This window comes from Cuculus canorus, chromosome 4 (genome assembly GCF_017976375.1).
Source record: "Cuculus canorus isolate bCucCan1 chromosome 4, bCucCan1.pri, whole genome shotgun sequence".
In the NCBI taxonomy this organism is placed as follows: Eukaryota; Metazoa; Chordata; class Aves; order Cuculiformes; family Cuculidae; genus Cuculus; species Cuculus canorus.
This window is the reverse complement of record NC_071404.1, coordinates 24624846-24644907: the sequence shown is the minus strand read 5'-3', so window position 1 is coordinate 24644907 and position 20062 is coordinate 24624846. Positions and strand designations below refer to the sequence as shown.

Below are 20062 nucleotides of genomic sequence, written 5' to 3'. Positions count from 1 at the left end.
AGCTAGTCTCCCTCTCCAGGGAGACTTTTAATGTGGGAATTGTTCCCACAACTAACTTTAAAAGCTATGATGGATGCAAGGATCTGTAGTTAATTTTCATTGCTTAGGTGAGAGGGAGGATCTGACAAAGTCTGTGCTCATTGCTCTACTGAATTGAGGGAATCTCGTGGTACCTAAATGAGAAAAAGCTTTGCTAAAGATGTGTTCAATGACACTTTTTTTTTTTTTTTTTTTGTGGAATAAGACTTACATAAATGGACCTCAATGACAGTAAAACAAAGACATTCACGGGAAATCAGTATGCCTGTGTTCTGGCATGACTTTAAAAATACTGTAAACTTCAGGAAAACTTCAACCTTCATTTAGGCAATAGGTGTAAGGGAGCACAGACGTGTTTTAATGCATTTCTTTTATTCAGTCCAAGCAACTTTTGCTCTGTTGTACCTTTGTATCATTTTGCAGCATCTGCACCCCATCTGGATTTCCTTTAATCTGAAAAGAGAGAGAGGGAAGGCAAGGGAGAGGGGAAGTGAGTGAAGCATCGTGAAATTGATGTATGGGCAATTGTATTGAAAATGATGTTCAAATTTAGAAGGGTTTCGTTAGCTAATAAGATAAATGCCTATGCAAGAATGGATGCAGTACAGTTCAAGGTCTTTCTAGGTTGCTATCTTGCATTGACAGTGGCCTGTAGTTGGGGAAAAAGTCTGGAGAAGAAATTAACAGTTATTAAATAGATAGGATTCTCCCAGAATATTTTCCTAAGCAGTTTTATGACTTTGAGTAGTGGGGGGTTTTTTTTGTTTGGTTTTGGTTTTGGTTTTTTTTTGTTTGTTTTTTTGTTTTGTTTTGTTTTGTTTTTTTTATTTGGCAGCTATTAAGGGACTTCTTCAATAAATTTGTCGAGTTTTCTGAACTCCAGCAGACTACTGGCATCTATAGCATCCTTTACTCAGGAGCTTCACAGCCCAGCCTTGCCTGTGTGAAGGAGCACGTGCTTTTGTTTGACTTGAAGCTGGTTCTTATTAGCTGTATTTGATGACTTGTTCTTATGTTAGAACAGATGGTGAGTACCATGTCCTGTTGTCACAATAGTACAGGTCCTGTACTGCCCCTTCAGTTCTGATACGCAGTCTGAGGAATCCTAATCTTTTTAAATGCTATCCATACTGATGTTGTCTTTTGTGTTTCAACATCCTTCTTGGATGAGGCGTGGGATCCACAAATGCAGAGTTCTCAAGGTGTGGGGAACCACAGAGTTATTCTTTTTTAGTAACGCCTGTCTCCATTCAGTTGGCTCTGTGACAGGTGCTGAACGCCGAGGTGACATTTTTGTGAGACTGTCTCTTAGTTAGTCACAGACATATTGTGGGATTGACACTTTATTATATGTGGTGTGTTGCACCTCCGTTTTACTATGGTAAGTTCTTCCAAGTTTCACTAGAGCTAGTAGTGTTTGCATTTTGCTACATCTCTCTATATTTTGAGTGTTTTATGTATGTGTTGTCATTGCCTAACTCAGTGAGATGCTAAGAGCTGTCTATTACATGGTTCATATGCCAAAGTGTTTTATTATGGGAAGAAATAGTTTGCTAATTTGAACCTAAAGTGAAGACACAGGTCTGAACATCTGAAAATCCTGGAAAAGACCATTATTCTTTAAAGGTTAGGGCTATCTTATTTCAAGTTAGGAAAAGTTGTTAATATATTTTGTCCATCGTTATTCAGGCTCTCTCTTTTTCTCTTGATGTTCTACAACCTCACATACTTTTGCTGTTGCCTAAGGACAGCAGCTCAGTTCCCATAAAGCAGAAATTGATGATGCGAAGTCAGGGTGATTTATTCACTAAACAAAGGGAAGTAGTATTGATTTATTTTCACCAGGCATGGCCTAGACTGCACACCAGTGATAATACCAGCAGAAATTACAATCAAAACTGTGTTGTATGGGCTTATTGTCTCTCTTTTTTATTTCCTCCAAAATCTGACTTCCTCTAGTGTTAACACTGAACAAAGTTCCTGATGTCAGACCCCTCATTCCTGGAGCCACTAGGGGCCTACAATCATTCAGCAGCTGCTATAGAGTATAGCTGTTCTTACTTAGGCTTTTTTGTCTGCATGTGAACTGTTTGGAAGCAGAAACATATTAGGAGTAGCTAGCTTGCTGTGGCTTGGAGTCAGCTGGGATGGCTTTTAAGTCGGCTGCTTTGCTTCCTCTGTCTTGGTGCTGCTTCTCTGCCTTCCTTAAATGCACTCTTCCCCACCTCTGCTGATCTCATGCTGTGCACTGTCATCCCCTACACCTCAACAACATCACAGCAGGAATTCTGATACAGGGTTTTTCATATGAAGAGAATACAGTAACTGCTGAAGTAGCCATGTTTACTGACGCTCCTTATGTGCAGTTTGTTTACGGTACAAAGGTGTTTGGACAGATTTGACTAGATATGGGGCTTATTTGAGCTGGCTGTCTGGCCTAGCCATCTTTTCCAGCCAAAAGGAATTCTTAACAAATTAACTTTGATGTTAAAGGCTGAATTTGCTATAGCCCTTCTGTAGGTTAAGACTGATTTGAAGCTAATTCAGGTGAGTTAAGCCCTATGTAGGCTTTTTTTTTTTTTGTTTGACCGTTTTATCTTAAGCCTGCTTCTGAACTGAAAGAACAAAAGAACCGCATGAAGTTGACCATCTGTTGATAGACTCAACCTTCAAGTTTCAGTGGCCGTGTAGTTACCACATGAGGTAAGTCATTAAGCAAACATAAGGTGTGCTCATCAACACCATCTCTGTTCAGGAGAAAGACAATGTAACTTGACGTAAGCTGCTTTCCATCCCTCATACTTGCCATGGGCTAAGAGTATGCAAATATTATTTCAGCTCTGCTAAATCATGGTAAGTTAAGTTGCTCTCATTTGTGGAGCCAGCCCACTGGAATGCCCACGTAGGCTTTGGCTTGGCTTTAAAGTTTAGTAAAGGTTCGGTGAGACCAATCCTGGTCTGTATGCAGACCAGTTCTGAGAACAGATACTGCTTCTATCTGTGGGTAGGCATCTCAGGTCACGCTGTTTCTGTTTAAACTTTTATCAGACAAACTCCCTACTCAGGGCTTTTATTTATAACTTTTTGTGGTTTTGAAATCATAGAATCTTGCTCATAAGTTTTAACTATTGGGAAGTGCTAATTTCTATTGTTTACTCTGTTGTAAGGATGCTTGTGGTCAACATAGAAGGCAATTACGGGTGGAAATTTCTGTTGTTGTTTTCATAGGAAGCACTTTCCTAGTTGTTTCTTTTGTTTGAATTACCTCTGCAGCTACTGTGTTAAGCTTTTCCACTGATTGGTTACAGCTAAATCTATCCTCTGGCATGAACGAATTACTACATATGGAAAATGCTTTCTGTATTATCTTATAAATTATTTCACATCCCTGAAATAGGGATATGATTTCATAATGTCACTGTCTGAATACCAGTTTGTTTTGTATCCATTGTCCTTTTCTTCCATGTTTATAATAGTCTTTCAAGTCAAGTTGGAAAATAATTCTGAGGAAGTATGAAGAACCATGCTTTAAACCCTACTTACCTTCTTTTAGATACTTTGCCGTAAAGACTTGTGTATTGTGTGATGTTTTTCAGTATTTTTATAGTGGCACTCGCTAAGAGAAGGGAATGGGACATTTCTTAAAATGCAAGACCTTGCTGAGAATAACAAGAATAGTGTCTGAGTGTAAAAATATAACCTTGCATTACAAGCCACAATGTGCTTTAAGAGAAGTCTGCTTTGTTTTATCAGATTTGAGAAACGCAATATATCTGATTTTAAGTTATGTAATAACATAGCGTCTATTGTCTATATACTGTAGCTGTGTCATGAATAAACAGGCAAACAAAAGCTAATGTCATGAAAAGGTAAGGGCAAGCATTTTTGATAAGTAAAAATGATTTGACAACTTTTCTCAATATTCTTGGAAGTTTCCATAGAAACAGGCTTAATTTTGTTTAGTGTGTTTTTTCCTTCTGTTGTCATTGTCTTTTTTTTCACAGAATCATAGAATGTCCTGAGTTGGAAGGCATCCACAAGGATCATCAAGTTCAACTCCCATCCCCTGCACAGGGCAACGCCAAAATTCACACGATGTGTCTGAGTGTATTGTCCAAATGCTTATTGGATATTGTTAGGCTTGGCACCACGACTACTTCCCAGGGGGGCTTGTTCAGGGCTTCACTACCCTCTGGGTGAAGAGCCTTTTCCTAATATCCAACTTAAACTTTCCTTTGCACATCTTCCTGCATTCCCTCAGATCCTGTCATTGGTCACCAGATTGAACAGATCGGAACCTGCTCCTCCTCCTCACCTTGTGAGGAAGCAGTAAATTGTGATGAAGTTCCCCCTCAGTCTCCTCCAGGCTGAACAGATCAAGTGACTTCAGCTGCTCCTCATACAACTTCCCCTCTAAACCCTTCACCAACTTTTTGGCTCTCCTCTGGAGGCCTCTACACTCTCCAGTAGCTTTATATCCTTCTTCTACTGCAGCACCCAAAACTGCGCACTGTACTCGAGGTGGGGCTGCACTAGTGCGGAGTAGAACAGGACAATCACCTCCTTCCCCTGGGTAGCACTGCCATGCTTGATGCACTCCAGGACACAGTTGGCTCTCATGGCTGCCAGGGCACACTGTGGGCTTATGTTCAACTTGTCATCAACTAGAACCCCCAGATCCCTTTCTGCAGGGCTGCTTTCCAGGCTCACACTCCCCAATCTGTATGTATATCCAGGGTTGCAGTGTCCCAGGTGCAACACCTGACACTTGCTCTTGTTACTTTTCATGTGACTGGCAATTGCCCAGCTCTCCAATTTGTCTAGATCCCTCTGCAGGGGAGATCTTTGCTCTCAAGAGTGTCAACAGCTCCCCTCAGTTTTGTGCCGTCAGCAAATGTAGTTAGTAAACCTTCGAGTCCTGCATCCAGGTCATTTATGAAGATATTAAAGGGTACTGTTCCCAAGATGGATCCCTATGGCACCCTGCTAGTGACCCCAGCTAGTGACTGACTAGTTTTTTTGGGTTTTTTAAACTCTTCCAGGAGAAGAGGCAGAAAGGTGAGGGAAGAGCATATTAAAATAGCTTTTCTAGTAGGTCTCAAATTAATGAACTCTGGCTTGGTGACTTCTGATCAGGGTCATTCTTTTTAGCCAGTTGATTTTTTTGATTGATGGGGTTTTTCCTCCCCCACTCCCCTGTGCTTTACAACCTTTTGCTGGTTCTTTGGCTTTCCTCTCCCCTTCATCCTTTCTTACTCTAGATTACAAAATAAGTAGTTTTTTTTTTTCCTACGTGTGTATTATCTGGTCTGCTGAGCGTGAATGCTGCACCTCCCAGGGGCTTGGGATGTCTCTTTTGCTCACTTTTGACAGTAGAGGAACCATTCGTTCTGCTGTGCTTTGTGCTCCTCAGTGAAACCTGTCCATTCTCAGGATACTGGCCTGAGCTACCAGTCTCTTTGTAATGGACACATACTTTTGCTGATCAAAATGAAGCCTGGCTGCCTCAGTACTAACACAAACACAATTTACTTAGTGGGGTTATTTTGCTAGCAAGCTCTCATATAGGTGCCAAAAGCTAACCAGCTAGGAGACACTCACAGAAGCAAATGTGGGAAGAGAAATCTGCAGAGAAATATGTATGTACAGAGTGAATATAAAGAATTTAGGGTGGGAATAACCTTAGAGAGCTTTAGCACTTGGCAAGCTTCTCTTGGTGAGAGGTGTGGCTTGTGTTCTGTGCTGAGTAGGCATTCTCATCTCTCGGAAGATTTCAGAGGCTGTCCTCAGCCTCTGTGTGCCAAGGCCTGAGAAGAGGTCGGGTGTGTCTAGGCTGGAGGAGGGAAGTGCAATTTGCTGCTGAAGGGTGGAGACAGAGGAACAATTGATTTGGATGACAGTCGATATAAAAGACGCGTGGAAAGATTGTGGGACAGATGGCAGAGCTGAGAACTATATTTAGAAATTTAGAAAAGGAGTAAACACACAGTAGAAAAAAAATCACTAGCCTGTGGTAGAGAGAAGATAATGGGGAAAAGGCTGTAAAGGAAGAAAGAGCAGGTACATAACTTCATTAGCCATGCACTGTGCAGGCTAATGATTACTACTGGATGAATGTAATCCGGAAGAACTGTCTCACTTTCTTAAAATACAGAGACTACTTCAAATGCTGTGGGTTTTTTTTCCTTACCTGAGTCACTATTCTGAGACCGGGGGACTCCAGACAGAGAGGGGAAAAAAGACCATCCTGGGCCCAGGATCCTTTCCTGCTAATGCTCTGCGGAGGCTTAATAGTGCTTATAAAACATCTGGAGCTGACAGGTCTCCTGAAAACAAATTACGTTACTACAAAACTCCAGGTCAATGCTTCTCCTGTACCTGAAAGTTACAACCAATTTGGCTGGAAGAGTTGCATTTAGCGTAGAGATGAGAACCAAAACAATTGTTAAAATTAAGTGGCATAGAATACCTGTCTCTTTACGGAAGAGTCTCTAAAATTTTTGGCAACTCACATCTTAATGTAGTTGTTATGGAGGAAACAATTTGATAACGAGTTCATTCTTCATTGAGACCAATACTTCAACCTGGATGAACTGTGTCTATATTCCTCTTCTCTGACTAATTCTTAATCTGGAAATTTGTTTTAAAAGTGCTTCAGGGAACAACTGCATTGTCACGTAATCTGAAATAAATAAGTTAGCATAATAAGCTTCCTTATAGGAAGTGGGTCCTACTTTATGGACACTTTTTGTCTGTTTTTTTCTATAGCTAAAATTACTTTATTTTTTTTTGTTCACACTTTCTTAAAGTGTAGCACTGAGGTGTCATTTCCATACTTCTGCCATCATGCAGACCAGCCCTAGTGAGAATACCTGGCTGTACTGGAAGAGTATCACCTGTGGATTGACTCTGAGTCACCCTGCAGTCCCTGCTGTCTGCCTTGATCTGCAAGAAAAGGGAACTTTGCAGTGTTTTTACTCATGCCGCCTGTTTTGGGGAAGGCAGGCTTTATATAAGGATATAAGGATATAAGAATAAGGAGGGTCTGTGTCAGCCTTATTCTGTCCTGTCAGCACAAGGTTATTGACAAGGTTATCATTGCCTGTCCTTCCTCTTGTTACTCCTCCTCCTCAAATGTGCTCTTTCCCTTTACATTACAAAAAAATCTGGGGAGCTGCACAGGTCTACCAGCCACTTTTATTCTCTACTGAAGCCTCATTTGCCCACTAAACAGTTTTGCATTCATCTCTAGTACAGCTAACCGTGAAGATGAGAGAAGGTGACACAGGGACCCATCAAAGACTTGTATAAAACTTCTTCAGCCACAACCTAACTACAGTGGTGAGTTGCAGCAGTCAGCTTTGGCTGCTTGACTTGCATTACCACTCTCTCTGCTTGTTCCTTTTCAAATTGGATCCCCTGTTTTTCGCAGATAAATGTCATTGCATGAATGCAAATAATCTCACATACACCGTCTTCAGCTGATGAGAATAACATTTGTGTATTTTTTGAAGGTGAGTCTTTCCCTTTTCTCTCCCTGGCAAAGCTGAATAAAGCCCATGGATTCTACTTTGTTTGAGGCAGTGGCCTGATTTTTTTACGTTTCCATGACTGAAATGTCAAACTTCTGGGTGATATTACGCACTGGCACTGTATACAGAAAATGGCTGTTTGTTTCAGTGAGAGAAGAATTTGATGCATTCTGCATGCTATTCAAGTTTGGGGTTGTATTTCTATGTAGAGATTTAAGGGTATAATTTCTGCTTCTCCCCAATGAAGTCATGAAATGGATTTAGACTCCTGGTTTATCAAGGGAGGAAAGCGGCCTTAACCAGGGCAGGTATCAGAACTGGAGATTCTCATGCCTTGGAAGGATGTTGCTTGTTCGCTAGGAATTTATAGGACTTGCATAGTTATGGCTTCATAAATTTTGATGCTTTGTATTCTGTCATAGAGTAATTATTTTGTTACTGAGGAAGTAGCTCTGATAACACAGCATATATTTCCTTCAGCAAGGTAATACATGACAGGATAACAGAATCCTTAAGTGACAAAGTATACAAGCAGTTGTTTCAAGGGGAAAAGCAAACCAACTGACAATTAAACACAAACAGAGTTGTTTCCAGTTAGCTGAATGCCACACTTTTCAGAAAATTACAGAGCTAAGTGGTTTAATAACAAACACCCAACTAACAAACACTATGCTAGCTCTATGAACCACCATCAGCTAAACTGTGTCCTACTTACTCACCAAATAACCAGTGGGAGTGATGTTATCACGATATTAACCTCTGTCTGTGAGGCTTCATCTGAAAATGTATGTATTTAGTGTTTATCTAGGAAATCTGCAATAATAATAATAATTGATAAAAATTTGCACTTACTGTGCTTTTTGTCCCAGGATCACAACATTAACAGTCAACACTAATTACTATCTACATGACATCGTACAAACTGCATATTACATCTTTGGATTATTCATAAAGGCATCCATAAGAGTTCAGTTTGCTTGCTGAGAGGTATGTCTGTTGTGCGGGAGCCAATTATGTTCTCTAATTGTGATTGTGTGCTGTGGTGTTTCTCAATGCTGGGGAAAAATGAATCCTGTCAGCATGATGCCTGGCTGTAATCTGAATAGAAGTGACCGTGGCAGTCAGGATGCTCAGAGTAGTGGAAGTATTTGCTTACATTCATGTTCTCACTTAAAAGAGCTGAGAAAAGGTCAGATTTAGCCTGATTCTGCTGCTATTGGAAAAGCATATGTTAATTATCTTACATACATGTAATTGTAATACCAAAAAACTATACCAGTATAGTTGGCAATGGCGATACCTGCTAGTTGTTACATGCCAGTATAAATATTTTAACTGGAATGGGGAGCATCTGAACTGATGCTGTAAAGTGCCTCTGCTTTACATCTGCTCTCTCCCCATCCCCTCAGGCATTTAGCCATGTTTTTATCAGATCCCGATAGCATTTCTGGTCCCACCTTGCCCCTTCATCTTTTTTTTTTATTTTTATTTTTTTTAATGCATCTATTTTGCACCAAACTAACGCGGGGCGGGCAGGTCCCAAGGAAGCTGCCAGTGCAGCTTGAGCCCACCTGCACTTTGTTGTTTGCAGGTGTGCTGGCGAAGGGGAATTTAATAGAAACTTGATGCTATCAGCTTTACAAAAGGTTTTGGTTTGAGTTGTAACTGTTGGTTATTGCCTAAGCTGATCTTCCAAAAAATGCACTAATATGCATAGCTATGTTAAATCCTGCTAGCTCCTGTTCAAAATGTCCTTTCCAAACCAGTGAGGTCAGCCAGATCTTCCACTTACTCCTAGTGGCCTCCTGACAGTATGAGTCAGTATATGAAGTCCCATATTTTATTTTCATCATGGATTCCTTTTTCTACTCTGCCAACATTTTTCATTGTAAAGTCATTCTTGTACTAATTCATCCACTGACTAATCTCTCTGGTAGCAGTCGGCTTTTTTGTAAATACCTCTAAGAAAGTAAGATCATCTCACAGGGAAGGCAGACCTTTTTGCGAAGCCCTTATTACTGCAGTAGAATGCCCTAGATGGCACAAGGGCTACAACTTGGAGGTGATCTGAATGTGTCCTTTTTCCCTGTTATACTCTTCAATTGCTTTTAAATATTTATAAGTTATTTAAGAGGAAATGCATTCTTTCTAAGCAGTTCCTCATCACTCACAGCACTAGGTCACGGAACATTTCCCTATCCCTTTTATGTACCACAAAAAATATTTGTTTTATTTTTGATGATTAAAGGCAAGATTGGGTCAAAGGGTAAAACTCTCACAATCATTAGCCTGTTTGTTCAAAGGAAAAACAAATACAGCTTGTAACATAAAAACACATTTCTTCTTCAGCCAAGCTTATTCCCTGCATCTGGTCTTCCCAAACTTACATCACTGTCTAGTGTTTAATTTACTGAAGTTTATATTTCCTGGTTTGTAAGATTGTTAATTCTGTAAAATGTAATAGCTTGTACTCTAACGGGGCCTAAAGCCCTGAATCGTGTTTAGGGCCATATTGTGCAGAGGCAAACATTGAAATGCACTCCTTCCCAAGGAATGCACAGTCGAAATCCATGACAAGGCGAAAAACGCTCGTGATAAGCAGATGGTCATGTAAGTATGAAAGAAGCAATCAGCAGAGAAACTATATTTGATATAGTAACTGTGTTAGTCTAGGCCCAAGTGGGGATCTGTGTTTGGGGACACAGATGGAGCCTTAAAATAGCTGTAGCCAATTTTTATGTAACAAAGAGGGACTGTATCTGAAATCTCATCTCTCTTGGGAGGTGAAAGTGTCTCATTGGAACCTTGTGTGACTTTACCCTTTGGAGAATTGATTCTTGGGTTCCGCCCCCTGGTCTGAAAAACCATCGTTGTATCCAGTGTCTTTCTAAAACACTTAAATAGAAAGAGCTGTAGAATCAGGGGCTGAGATAGTGCTGCCACAGGGCTACAATTCACCCTTTGCTTACACTTTGCCTGGAACAGCTCCCTTCCCAGTGGCAAGCTTCTGCAGCCTTCTTCACAGCATGCCATCAGGGATGTGACTTTGATAGCTGTGAGACATGGCTTTGAGGCTAAGGGTCAAACTAAAGAGGGACTCCTAATTTATGAGGGAATTCTCCAGCACTTTGACTACTATATAAAATAATTGTCTCCCCTGTTATTTTGACTGGAAGCTGCTGTGGCTGCTGTGGTTTAGGTCAAAAGTTGTGCTCTGTGTGAGATGCAGCCTTAATGCACCTGCTTGCCTTTGGAGCGTCAGCAACACTGTGCTTTCAGACCACAGGAAATCTGGTATAGTCACACCCTAGGGCAAGGGGTTCATAAGCTCTCAGCAGACTTGGCTGGGTATCCAGCTGAAGTTTCTTGTCCCTCTTGGCTTAGACAGGCGTGCATATTTGATTATAAATCCTTGCTTTTAACTTGGACTCCCTGTTCTATCATGGGTTTGGCTGGACAGCCTTTCCTGATTCCTGATACAAATAGTCTACTTATTTCAGAATTCCCAGATGAGCTTGGTAGGTGAAAGTTTGTTCTGACTTGTCAAGATGGTAGGAGCTATGGTGTATATATCAAAACACTTTTAGCCAGCATTTACACCTGGGTGTAAATGCAGTATCTGTGTACTTGCAGAGTGTTGTGGATTTCAGTTTCGGGCTTGGGCACTTAAAATTCAACGAAGTGTTACCAGTGCTCTAAAAGTATTAAAGAAAAAACAATTAATAATGGATTTGGAATAAGAAATCCTTTAAAATGCCCTATTTTCCTGATTACTTAAAAAGCTCTATGCTGATCTGATGATATACATCTGTGTGATATACAGTAGATGGGACTGGGCTTAGTGTAATAGAAGATTGAATAGGGTCTGAGACAGGTTGTTCATATGGATATTTTCTTTTTCTGCTAGGCAGGCATTACTCCACAGAGGATCTGAGCCCCACAGGCACAGCAGTGGTATGGGTGAGCACTAGTAGCTGATTTGTGACTTTCCTCCCTGAGGACAATGGAGTCTTCATGTGCGTCATATATATGACAGAGTGGATCTTTTCAAGAGAAAAATGTGACTCATTTGCCTCATTTTTTCCTGTTTTGCAGGACAGTTCAGATTCCGCTAGAGGCAGTGGCTTATCATTTGAATACCATAATCTTTGTGATAAAGAAATGACAGGGCATGTTAGATAAAGAGATAAATTAAAAGGTCTTTAAAAGAGACTAGGTCCTTGGTAGTCCAAGCAGTTTTCTCTTCCTGTTGATAAAATTGCCTTGTTATCTGCTCCCCAGCTTTGGAAACACAACTGCTGAAACCTGCTTATGTATTTCAAAGGGTCATTACTTTTATGCCTTAGGGATGTCTCATGGGAATAGTAGGAAGACATCATACAGAGGACTTATTTGACTTGGTTGCATGAAGTTGCTGAAGAATAAGTTTATGGTGATTGATGAATGCCATAAATGTACAAGCTCCAGGGTTTAATGTTTACTTTAGAGTTTGAGGTAGCTTATAAAGATGTTGCAGTAAAAAGAAAAGCTCTAACTTGGAAATACTGTTCCTTTTTCACATCAATTTAGTGTAGCTGTTAAAAGCTGCTAACAATTTCTGAAATATTTGAATACTCCAATGTACTCCTCTGTCTCCTGTCTTCTCTTATAGTTCCTAATCTGTACCTTCACAAAGGTGGCTTCCTAGTTCTGGCTAGAAATATCTGTGCTTTATCATGTTACCTAATGCCCATCCTAGGTATTTCCCCTTGTCATATTAGTTGGAGGATAAAAGCCAAGCTGGAACTGCTCATTCCTTCTTCACTGATATTCTGTAATTTCAATGCTGTTCAGGGTCCTGAAGACCACGAGCCTTTTACACTGAGTGCATCCATATTCTGTTTGCCTACTTGAGAAACAACCATACACTGAAATCAGTGGAGACACTTCAGTTTACTTAAAAAAAAAAAAATTTTGATGAATCCCTCAATTAACTAATTTCTGACTTTTTTCCAGTTGTCTATTTCACTGGAATCACTGAGGTTTTTATATGTATGTTATTGTTCTTTAGACTTTCTTTTTTTTTCCTCCTACTATTTGAACCATTTCTCCTGGCATAACAACTACATAGAATTCCAAATCTGGTGATTTTTTTTGTTTCACCCAGTGGTTCTATTGGACAGATCTTTAAAATGTTAAGGAAATAAGAAAAACTAAAGATCTTGTGAAACCTTATTTACAGATGCTTCTAGTTCTGTTTACAGGGCTAGTTGAAGAAGTGAGATTTCAGTCTTTCGATGAAAGATGAGGTAACAAAGGACTTATTAACTTTAGAGGGCTCAGTAAATTTAGTTCTCAAAGAGCAGAGAAAGAGGATAGAAGCATGCTGCTTGATCCATTGATATAAAGGCTGTGGTAAATTTTGACAACCGAAAAAATTCAACAGTTGCTGAGAGGTCAAAGACAGCTGTTAAAGATAGCCATAGTTGAAAGATGTTTCTGGTGAAAGATCAGATTGAACCTTTAGCTGAATTTGAGCAAGGACAGATGCTGAGGTCAGAAAGGTACATTTGGAGAAAACAACAGTATGTCAGAGTCTGCAGCTATATCCATCCCTTGATGGATTTCCTTTTGGCTATGTCCCTTTTTGCCTGTGTATGAGATGCTGCTGAGCAAAATGGTGAATTAGAGAACCTAATAAGGATGGGGAATCTCAACACTTGTGTTCAACTTCATCATGAATCACTAACCTTGTGTACTGAGCTGAAAATTGGGGTATCACTGGTCACTCAGAACACTGGTTTGAACTGGTATTGTGGCTCCTAAGGTCCTGTAGTAATGCAGAAACTGCATGGCAATGCGAATACAAAGCAGATTCTCTCCCGGCCATCATGTGGCCTTAGTTTTCTGCACCCTCACCAGAGGGGAGTGGGTGAATGCAAATAAGGACAGAATCTGCCTTTCAGAATCTTTATTACTCTGGGGCTGAACGAGTCAGAAACTGTACAGTTCAAATTTCTTTGCAGTACTGGCAGGAAAGCAAACAAATCCTTTGACTTAAATGTTGTATGTCAGCCCAACTGGCTATGGAGCTGCTTGTTTCCTGCCACATGAAGGCTATGTGCCTGCTTAAGTATAGAACTATTTTCTAGATGTGGATTGTTTGTCAACTGTACATATATTTATAAATATATATAAATACTATTTTTGTAGCCTTCCGGAACAATCACAGTTTTATTAAATCAGTTTTATGGATGATGATATCAATGAGAAATTCTACGTGGGACATTAGGAAATTGGAAGATATCAGACAGTGAGCATGAAGGCTACAGCCTACTGCTATGGGATGAAGTCTGTGAGGAAAAACTTGGCAAGCCAGACTATTTCCCAGCTGTATTATGTGATTATGCCATGTGCCACATAGCTTCCACTAGCTTGCAGCATAGCAGAACACTGTATACTGCTGTGAAATCAAGCTCTTTATTGATCTTTCATATACTGGAAGCTGTTGCCTTGTGTATTTGCCTGCAAATTCTGTGCAGCAGTGAAAACCCAGAAACAATTTATTGTCCCTTTGAAGCAATTTTGTGGCTATAGATTGCAGAAATGTTTAAAAAATGCTGTTGAAAGACTTCAAATCTAGGTAACCTGGGAAACGCTTTGTTAACAGAGGAAGATGGGAAGGAGAGAAGGTGGAGACCTTATATGTTTTAGATGTTGTAAAATGCTTGTAAGTTAAAATAAAAGAAAATAAATTCTAGGAAAAAAACCAATTAAGAGTAAGCACAGTAACTGGTACAAGTTAACGCGTGTAATTTTGGCATTCTAGCTTATCGAAAACTTTTTTGTTTGCACATCAGTTTTGTGGGTAGGCCCAGTGCTGCTTTGTTCTGCACACCCTCTTCCACACCTCCCCTGCCGTGCTGAGTTTTTGGAAGTGGGCACGGAGACACTGCTGGAGTTAAGCAGGCCTTTAGCCATTAAGTATGCCATACATTTTTACTTAAGTGAGCAATATTCTGAGAGTATGCTCAGTTGTGTATGGAGATTGCTTCAACTAGGTATTGAATTTGTTTGTTTATATGCCTTTAGGCAGGATTGAAGCCAGGTAGGCTATGTGATCTCAGCTGCGGTATTCAACTGCAGCTTTGTGTCCCCAAAAATCATCTTGCCCTGAATATTTCAAATGCTTCTGATTTGTTTATTTCATCTGAAGTATTGCTAGTGGCAGGTATTGTATTGTTGGTGTACTGCTCAGAACATCACTCTCTCTTAGTACAAAGAAAATTGGATAAAGCCATAAGCAGTTAATATGAGTCAGTGATTCTCCTCTGTATAAAAAAACCCCAACAAAACAAACATCAAATGGATCAAGGAGCTTTCTTTAAAATTGTCAGGATATTGCATTTTACTATTTGATGGAATAACCTGTAGCTCTTTGTAAGGGAACTGTTAGAAGTCGGTGTGCTCTCCGTCTCCAGCCAAATCAATCCTTGTGTTTTCCAATTTGTTCTCCTTCCCCAAATCCACAGCGCCCCCCCCCCCCCCGCCCCAAGCTTGTTTTTGTGGTATTTCCACATTTTCTCCTTCTGTTTTTCACCTGTGTTAACTGACTTAGAATGAGTAAACTTTGTATTCCACTATTTCTTCTTTACAGTATCATTTTCCAAACTTTAAAGTGGAAACTAGGAAGCTTTTATTTATTACAACAGAAAGATTAGGAGCTGAAAAGAAACACAGTTCAGAGCCTGTTCTGTCACCAGTGCTTGTAGCATCAAAGCATCACCATTAGAAAACAGGGTGGAGTGCCACAGAGAGAAAAATATTTCAGTTATTCTTTCTGTTATGGAGTGCTTAGGTTAAAATTGTGAATGGCCAGTAACTTTTAAACCTACATAAGGAGGATAAAAAAAAAAAATAATCCTACCTTTCAGATTATACTCCATCGACCGCTTGAAAGGTTTGGTTTAAACGTCTTGATCCTGCAATAGTAAAACAACGCTTTGCAAGTGATTTCTTCATGTGCCCACGCAAGTAAGTATACTCTGAGGTGGAGGCTGTCCACTGCAAACAGTGTGGAAATATAACAACCTTCTTTTCGTGCCATCGCAAATTTTTAATTTAGACAATGATCAAACAAATCACTTGAGTACTGTGCTCATCCCCTTGAGCTGAACTGGAATGCTAACCTGCTTAAAGTGAGCATGAGCTTGCCTGCTACAGTGGATTAGGACTCGTGGAATGTTTAAACAACAGCAATAAAACTAGAAATTTTTCAAATATGCAGTATTATGAGATTTCTTTTTTTCTTTGATAGGAGCTGGGATGCTTATAGAATCAGCTAAGACTTTACCATTGATATACACTTGTTGGAACCTTCTCCTCCAGATTTTCACAGACTTTGAAACTTACTGCAATGCCATAGACGTTTCTTAATATTCTAGGTATTGGTAAAGCTGCTGTTCTTCCAGGTATTTGTGTTCTAGGCTAAATGGAAAATTCAGCGAAATCTTTTCTATTGAGAGTTTACAGAGAGACAGATAAATTTTTGAGATGATAGAATTAGAATGCAACTATGCAGATACTCTTTCTCCTTTGAAGGCATTAATATATCCTATTTTTCTCATAGTGGGTGGAATGTAGGCAAATACCCATGTGGTCCTGTATATGCAAACAAACCTGTAATGAGTATTAATCACCAAGTCAAGCTCATGTCTTTGAAATGGGCAATGTATTTTGCTGTAGATTTTAGAATTTGGGCTACATGCTTTCTTTCATTCTTGGCATCTCTGCTAGAGTGGCAATAACTTGAAAAATCTCAGTGCAGCTTATAGTACAAGCCACAAATCAATACAGAGTTGTACTTGCACCATTTGTGAGACCTGCAGGGCTCTTTTTATAAGAGTGGTGTTTTTGATGGCTTTGAGATCCTTTTCAGCAGAACTGTCCTAGGATCTAAGCCAAGTCAGTTCATTCCTGAATTCAGCATCTGCAGGGACAGGGGAAGAACAGTACAAGGCAATTTCGTGGTCACTGTTGCTAGTTTCACTGCACTGTCTTTGTATACATACTCATTGCAATTATACCTTTTCAAATTTATGGACAAACTCTGAAAAGTTGTCATAAAATTTTACTGCTAGCTTTCAGGTTTGAAAATACCCTTGGTTGCATAGGTTGCTGTTGGCCTACAAAGTCAAGGAGACTCAAAGGAGTCAAAAGCAATGCATAATGTCTGACCCATAGGTGATATTTGGAAGATTTTCTATTAACACTCTGAAATATGACGGAAAAATAAATGCAGATTGAGGTGGTCCAGATATCTGATGTGACTTAATACTAAGGAGAGCCTGGGAAACCTTGATTCATTGTGTTGGTTTGTTGCCCAACAGCAAGTCGCTTAACTTGTCATGTATGCTACCATTTTCTATCCTTCTCAGAGTTTAATGTTTGTGCAGCGCTTTGGAGATTTATAGCCCTATTCAATATTATTATACTGTTGGGAAAGGTTGAGAATGTTTCTGTGCATCTGTTAAAGGTGCTATTAGACCTTTAGGTGGACTAAATAATAAAGCTTACGAAGAATGAGTCATTGTGTTTTCGTATCGTACACAACCTTTTACTGGGGTAGTCTTGTGTCTCTTTGCCTTAATTCTATTATTTTATATAGCTGTCATTATTAATTACCAAGTAGATTCTTCTGTTTAATTTTTGTTCCAGCCTCTAATCTTACTTACAGTGTATTTCTGTCTTCATGTGCTCATTTGTTTTGTGCGGCCTAAACATTTATGAATACGGTGCAAGTAAAATGAAAAACTGAATCCATGGTCTCTTGCCACATTTTGAAAGGATGTAGATTTTATTTAATAAATGTAAAAGACACAGCCTGCTTAATTAAACCTTACAGTGCATTCTCATCTCCTGTAAATTGCTTTTGTCTGTTTAACAAATTTTGAAGTAGTGGATTAGCTACAGGGTTTTCTTTTAATTTATAATTGGGTTTTGTTTAATTTAAATCTTTTGTGAAATATGTTTCTATAATTCCCTGGAAATTCAAAATGAAAATGCCGAAAAGAGTTGATTGGAGTCATAGCTGTCGGTAAGTTGTAAGCTTGCCCATTATATCCTGCCAAGTGATAACTGATTTCCCTGTGAATTTCTGTTTGATGCATGTGACTGGCTTTTGGCCCAAAAGTAGGGTGTATTTTACTTTTGGGAAAAGAAAAAAACAATGAATTAATGAAACTCTTTGCCTATAACTCTTTGCCTCCCGGGTTGCCCAAGGAGGTTGTGGATGACCCATCCCTGGAGGTGTTCAAGGCCAGGTTGGATGGGGCCTTGGGCAGCCTGGTCTAGTGGGATGTCCCAGCCCATGCAGGGGGGTTGGAATTAGATGATCTTTAAGGTCTCTTCCAACCCAAACTATTCCATGATTACATGATAATGATAAAATGAGTGCTGAAAACTCAGTCTCAAATTCTGTATGTTTAACGAAGAGTATGTGCAGAAGCTGGCTTTCCGTTGAACGAATAGTTCATTTTCTCTGTGTCAGACGGGATCAGGCGTAAATCATTTCACATTTGTACTTAAATATGAGTTTAAAATATCCCCTTTTCATTGTATTTGGAGCTTTTTTCCCTCTTCTGCCTGGTGAGTTTGGAACATGGATGTTAGTCCTGCAAGTTACACTCAGACTTTTAATTAATACTTCTTGTACCATCATCTTTGCTTAGCAGCATCCCTTCTGGGGATTATTATGGGAAACTTAATACTTGTCTGGTGTGTATACTGGCGTTCATAAATCAAGTAATGTTGTCACATCCTGCATGCTTATGTTGCTTAATACTTTTTTTTTGAGAGAGAAACATGAAGCCTTGCATACCCAGTCACTCCAACTTATTGCACAACACAACTGCAAGTGGCCTGAGACCCAATCTTTGGAATATGGCTTACCATGTTTGTGTGGGTCATTAAAGCAAGTGCATACTGTCTACATGGTTGTCATGGATCAAGGCAGCAAGTAGTTTTCACATTCCAAAATAACCTGGAATTTAAACAAAACCATTAGGCTGTCGGAAGCTCCTATTTACATTTCTCATTTCATTAGTTGCTGAAAAACACACTGTCTCTAAGTCATATAGTAAAAAAATTCTGAATGCAGTACCTTAAGCCTACTTTGGCATAGACCCTGGGTATGCTCCGGGCCCTGGGTATGTTTTGTGCTGGCTAAAATTAACCTTTTTGGATACTGATCAGTTATTTCCTTATTTACCTTCTAGTGCTGCTATTGAATCCTTTTCTAGGTTTTTGTTTTCAAAAGTTGTACTGGTCCTCTACTTGAAGTGTGCATGGGGCACTGCTTTCTCTGTGCAGGCTGGGTAGTTGTCGCTCTAATCCACCTATGGTTCTGCTCCATTAGAAGCTCCTACCCTGAAGTTTTCAAGCACCATACACATTCTCCCTTGTATAATGTTGCATGAAGTCAACCTTGTGAGAAAAGAGCCTCCCTTATTCTAGGGATCAAAGAGAACTAACATGTTTTACTCAAACAATACAGGGTTTAACTCTTTCTTTCCAGAATTCATAACTTGGTCTTCCAATCTGAGCTGAAGATCAGTCGGTTGTAGACATTACTTATTCTCCTTTGTTGGTCAAAAGTATGAGAACTCTAGGCTGTCCCTGACAGTTTCAGAAAATGCTCAGCTGTCAACAGTGGTTTTAATTTATACCCTGAGATTTGCATTCCTGTCACTGTTTTGCTCCCTTCTAATAGCCTTGCTCATGCCCTATGTGTGCTTTTGTATTATTGTCCAAATACTTTTCTCTGCTGCAAACTTTGTTGATTTGGGGGTGTGTGTGTTTTTGATCAGTTCAACTCTTCATCTCAATTCAAATTTCAATAGAACAAATCTCTGATTCCCATGTATTCTATGTGTTTCCGCCCATGTGTTTCACTACAATTTCTTACATATGGTTATATTAATGTGCTCTTTGTGCAAAGCAAATGGAGATGCTTTTTGTATGTGGGATACTGTGTAATATGTAAGCCCACTGCATGTGAATGGTAAAACTGTGGCTGACCTTGCTACAAGTGGAATCAAAGGCTTTAAAATTTTGTTGCAAGGTAATGAAAGGGAGAACTTTTGTGAAATCAAAGATGAATTTGAAATTCATAAATCATTTCTGTGAATGCTTGGAGTGAAGGAATAATCTTTCAACTGTAAAACTGCACACTTTTACCCTAGGCTTTATAGGGATGAGAAGTAAAAATGTAGGTAACTATAGCTGTCTTGGTTTCTTCAGGGAATTGAGGAGGAAGAGAAATGAACAGTCAGTTTTCTTTACAAAAAGCACATAGGAAATATAATCATGTTGAGGTTAGTTTTCTGTCAGTCTTTCTTGAATTCAACAAGGTTTTCAAGGCTTTTCATATATCTATCAGTATGCTTGTTCTTGAGTTCTGTCATTATAGTCCTTGGAAATATCTTCGAGATCTGACCAATATCTCTGATTTC

General features: G+C 39.5%; 1 protein-coding gene across 4 annotated transcripts in view; it reads right to left on the bottom strand.

Moving 5' to 3' along the window:
- C4H4orf19 (chromosome 4 C4orf19 homolog) overlaps positions 1 to 20062 on the bottom strand; it is a 40375-nt gene that overhangs the window by 3118 nt on the left and 17195 nt on the right. For 2 of the 4 annotated variants that reach the window (XM_054066249.1, XM_054066248.1), the window contains 3 exons: positions 18501 to 18591; positions 15478 to 15532; positions 445 to 492 (listed from right to left, as the gene is read on the bottom strand). In XM_054066249.1, coding sequence (XP_053922224.1) covers positions 445 to 476 — 32 coding nt within the window. In that variant the 5' untranslated portion in view covers positions 477 to 492; positions 15478 to 15532; positions 18501 to 18591. Of the gene's footprint in view, positions 1 to 444; positions 781 to 15477; positions 15533 to 18500; positions 18592 to 20062 lie in introns of those variants that run through there. The other 2 variants (XM_054066251.1, XM_009566601.2) reach the window with 2 other exon arrangements.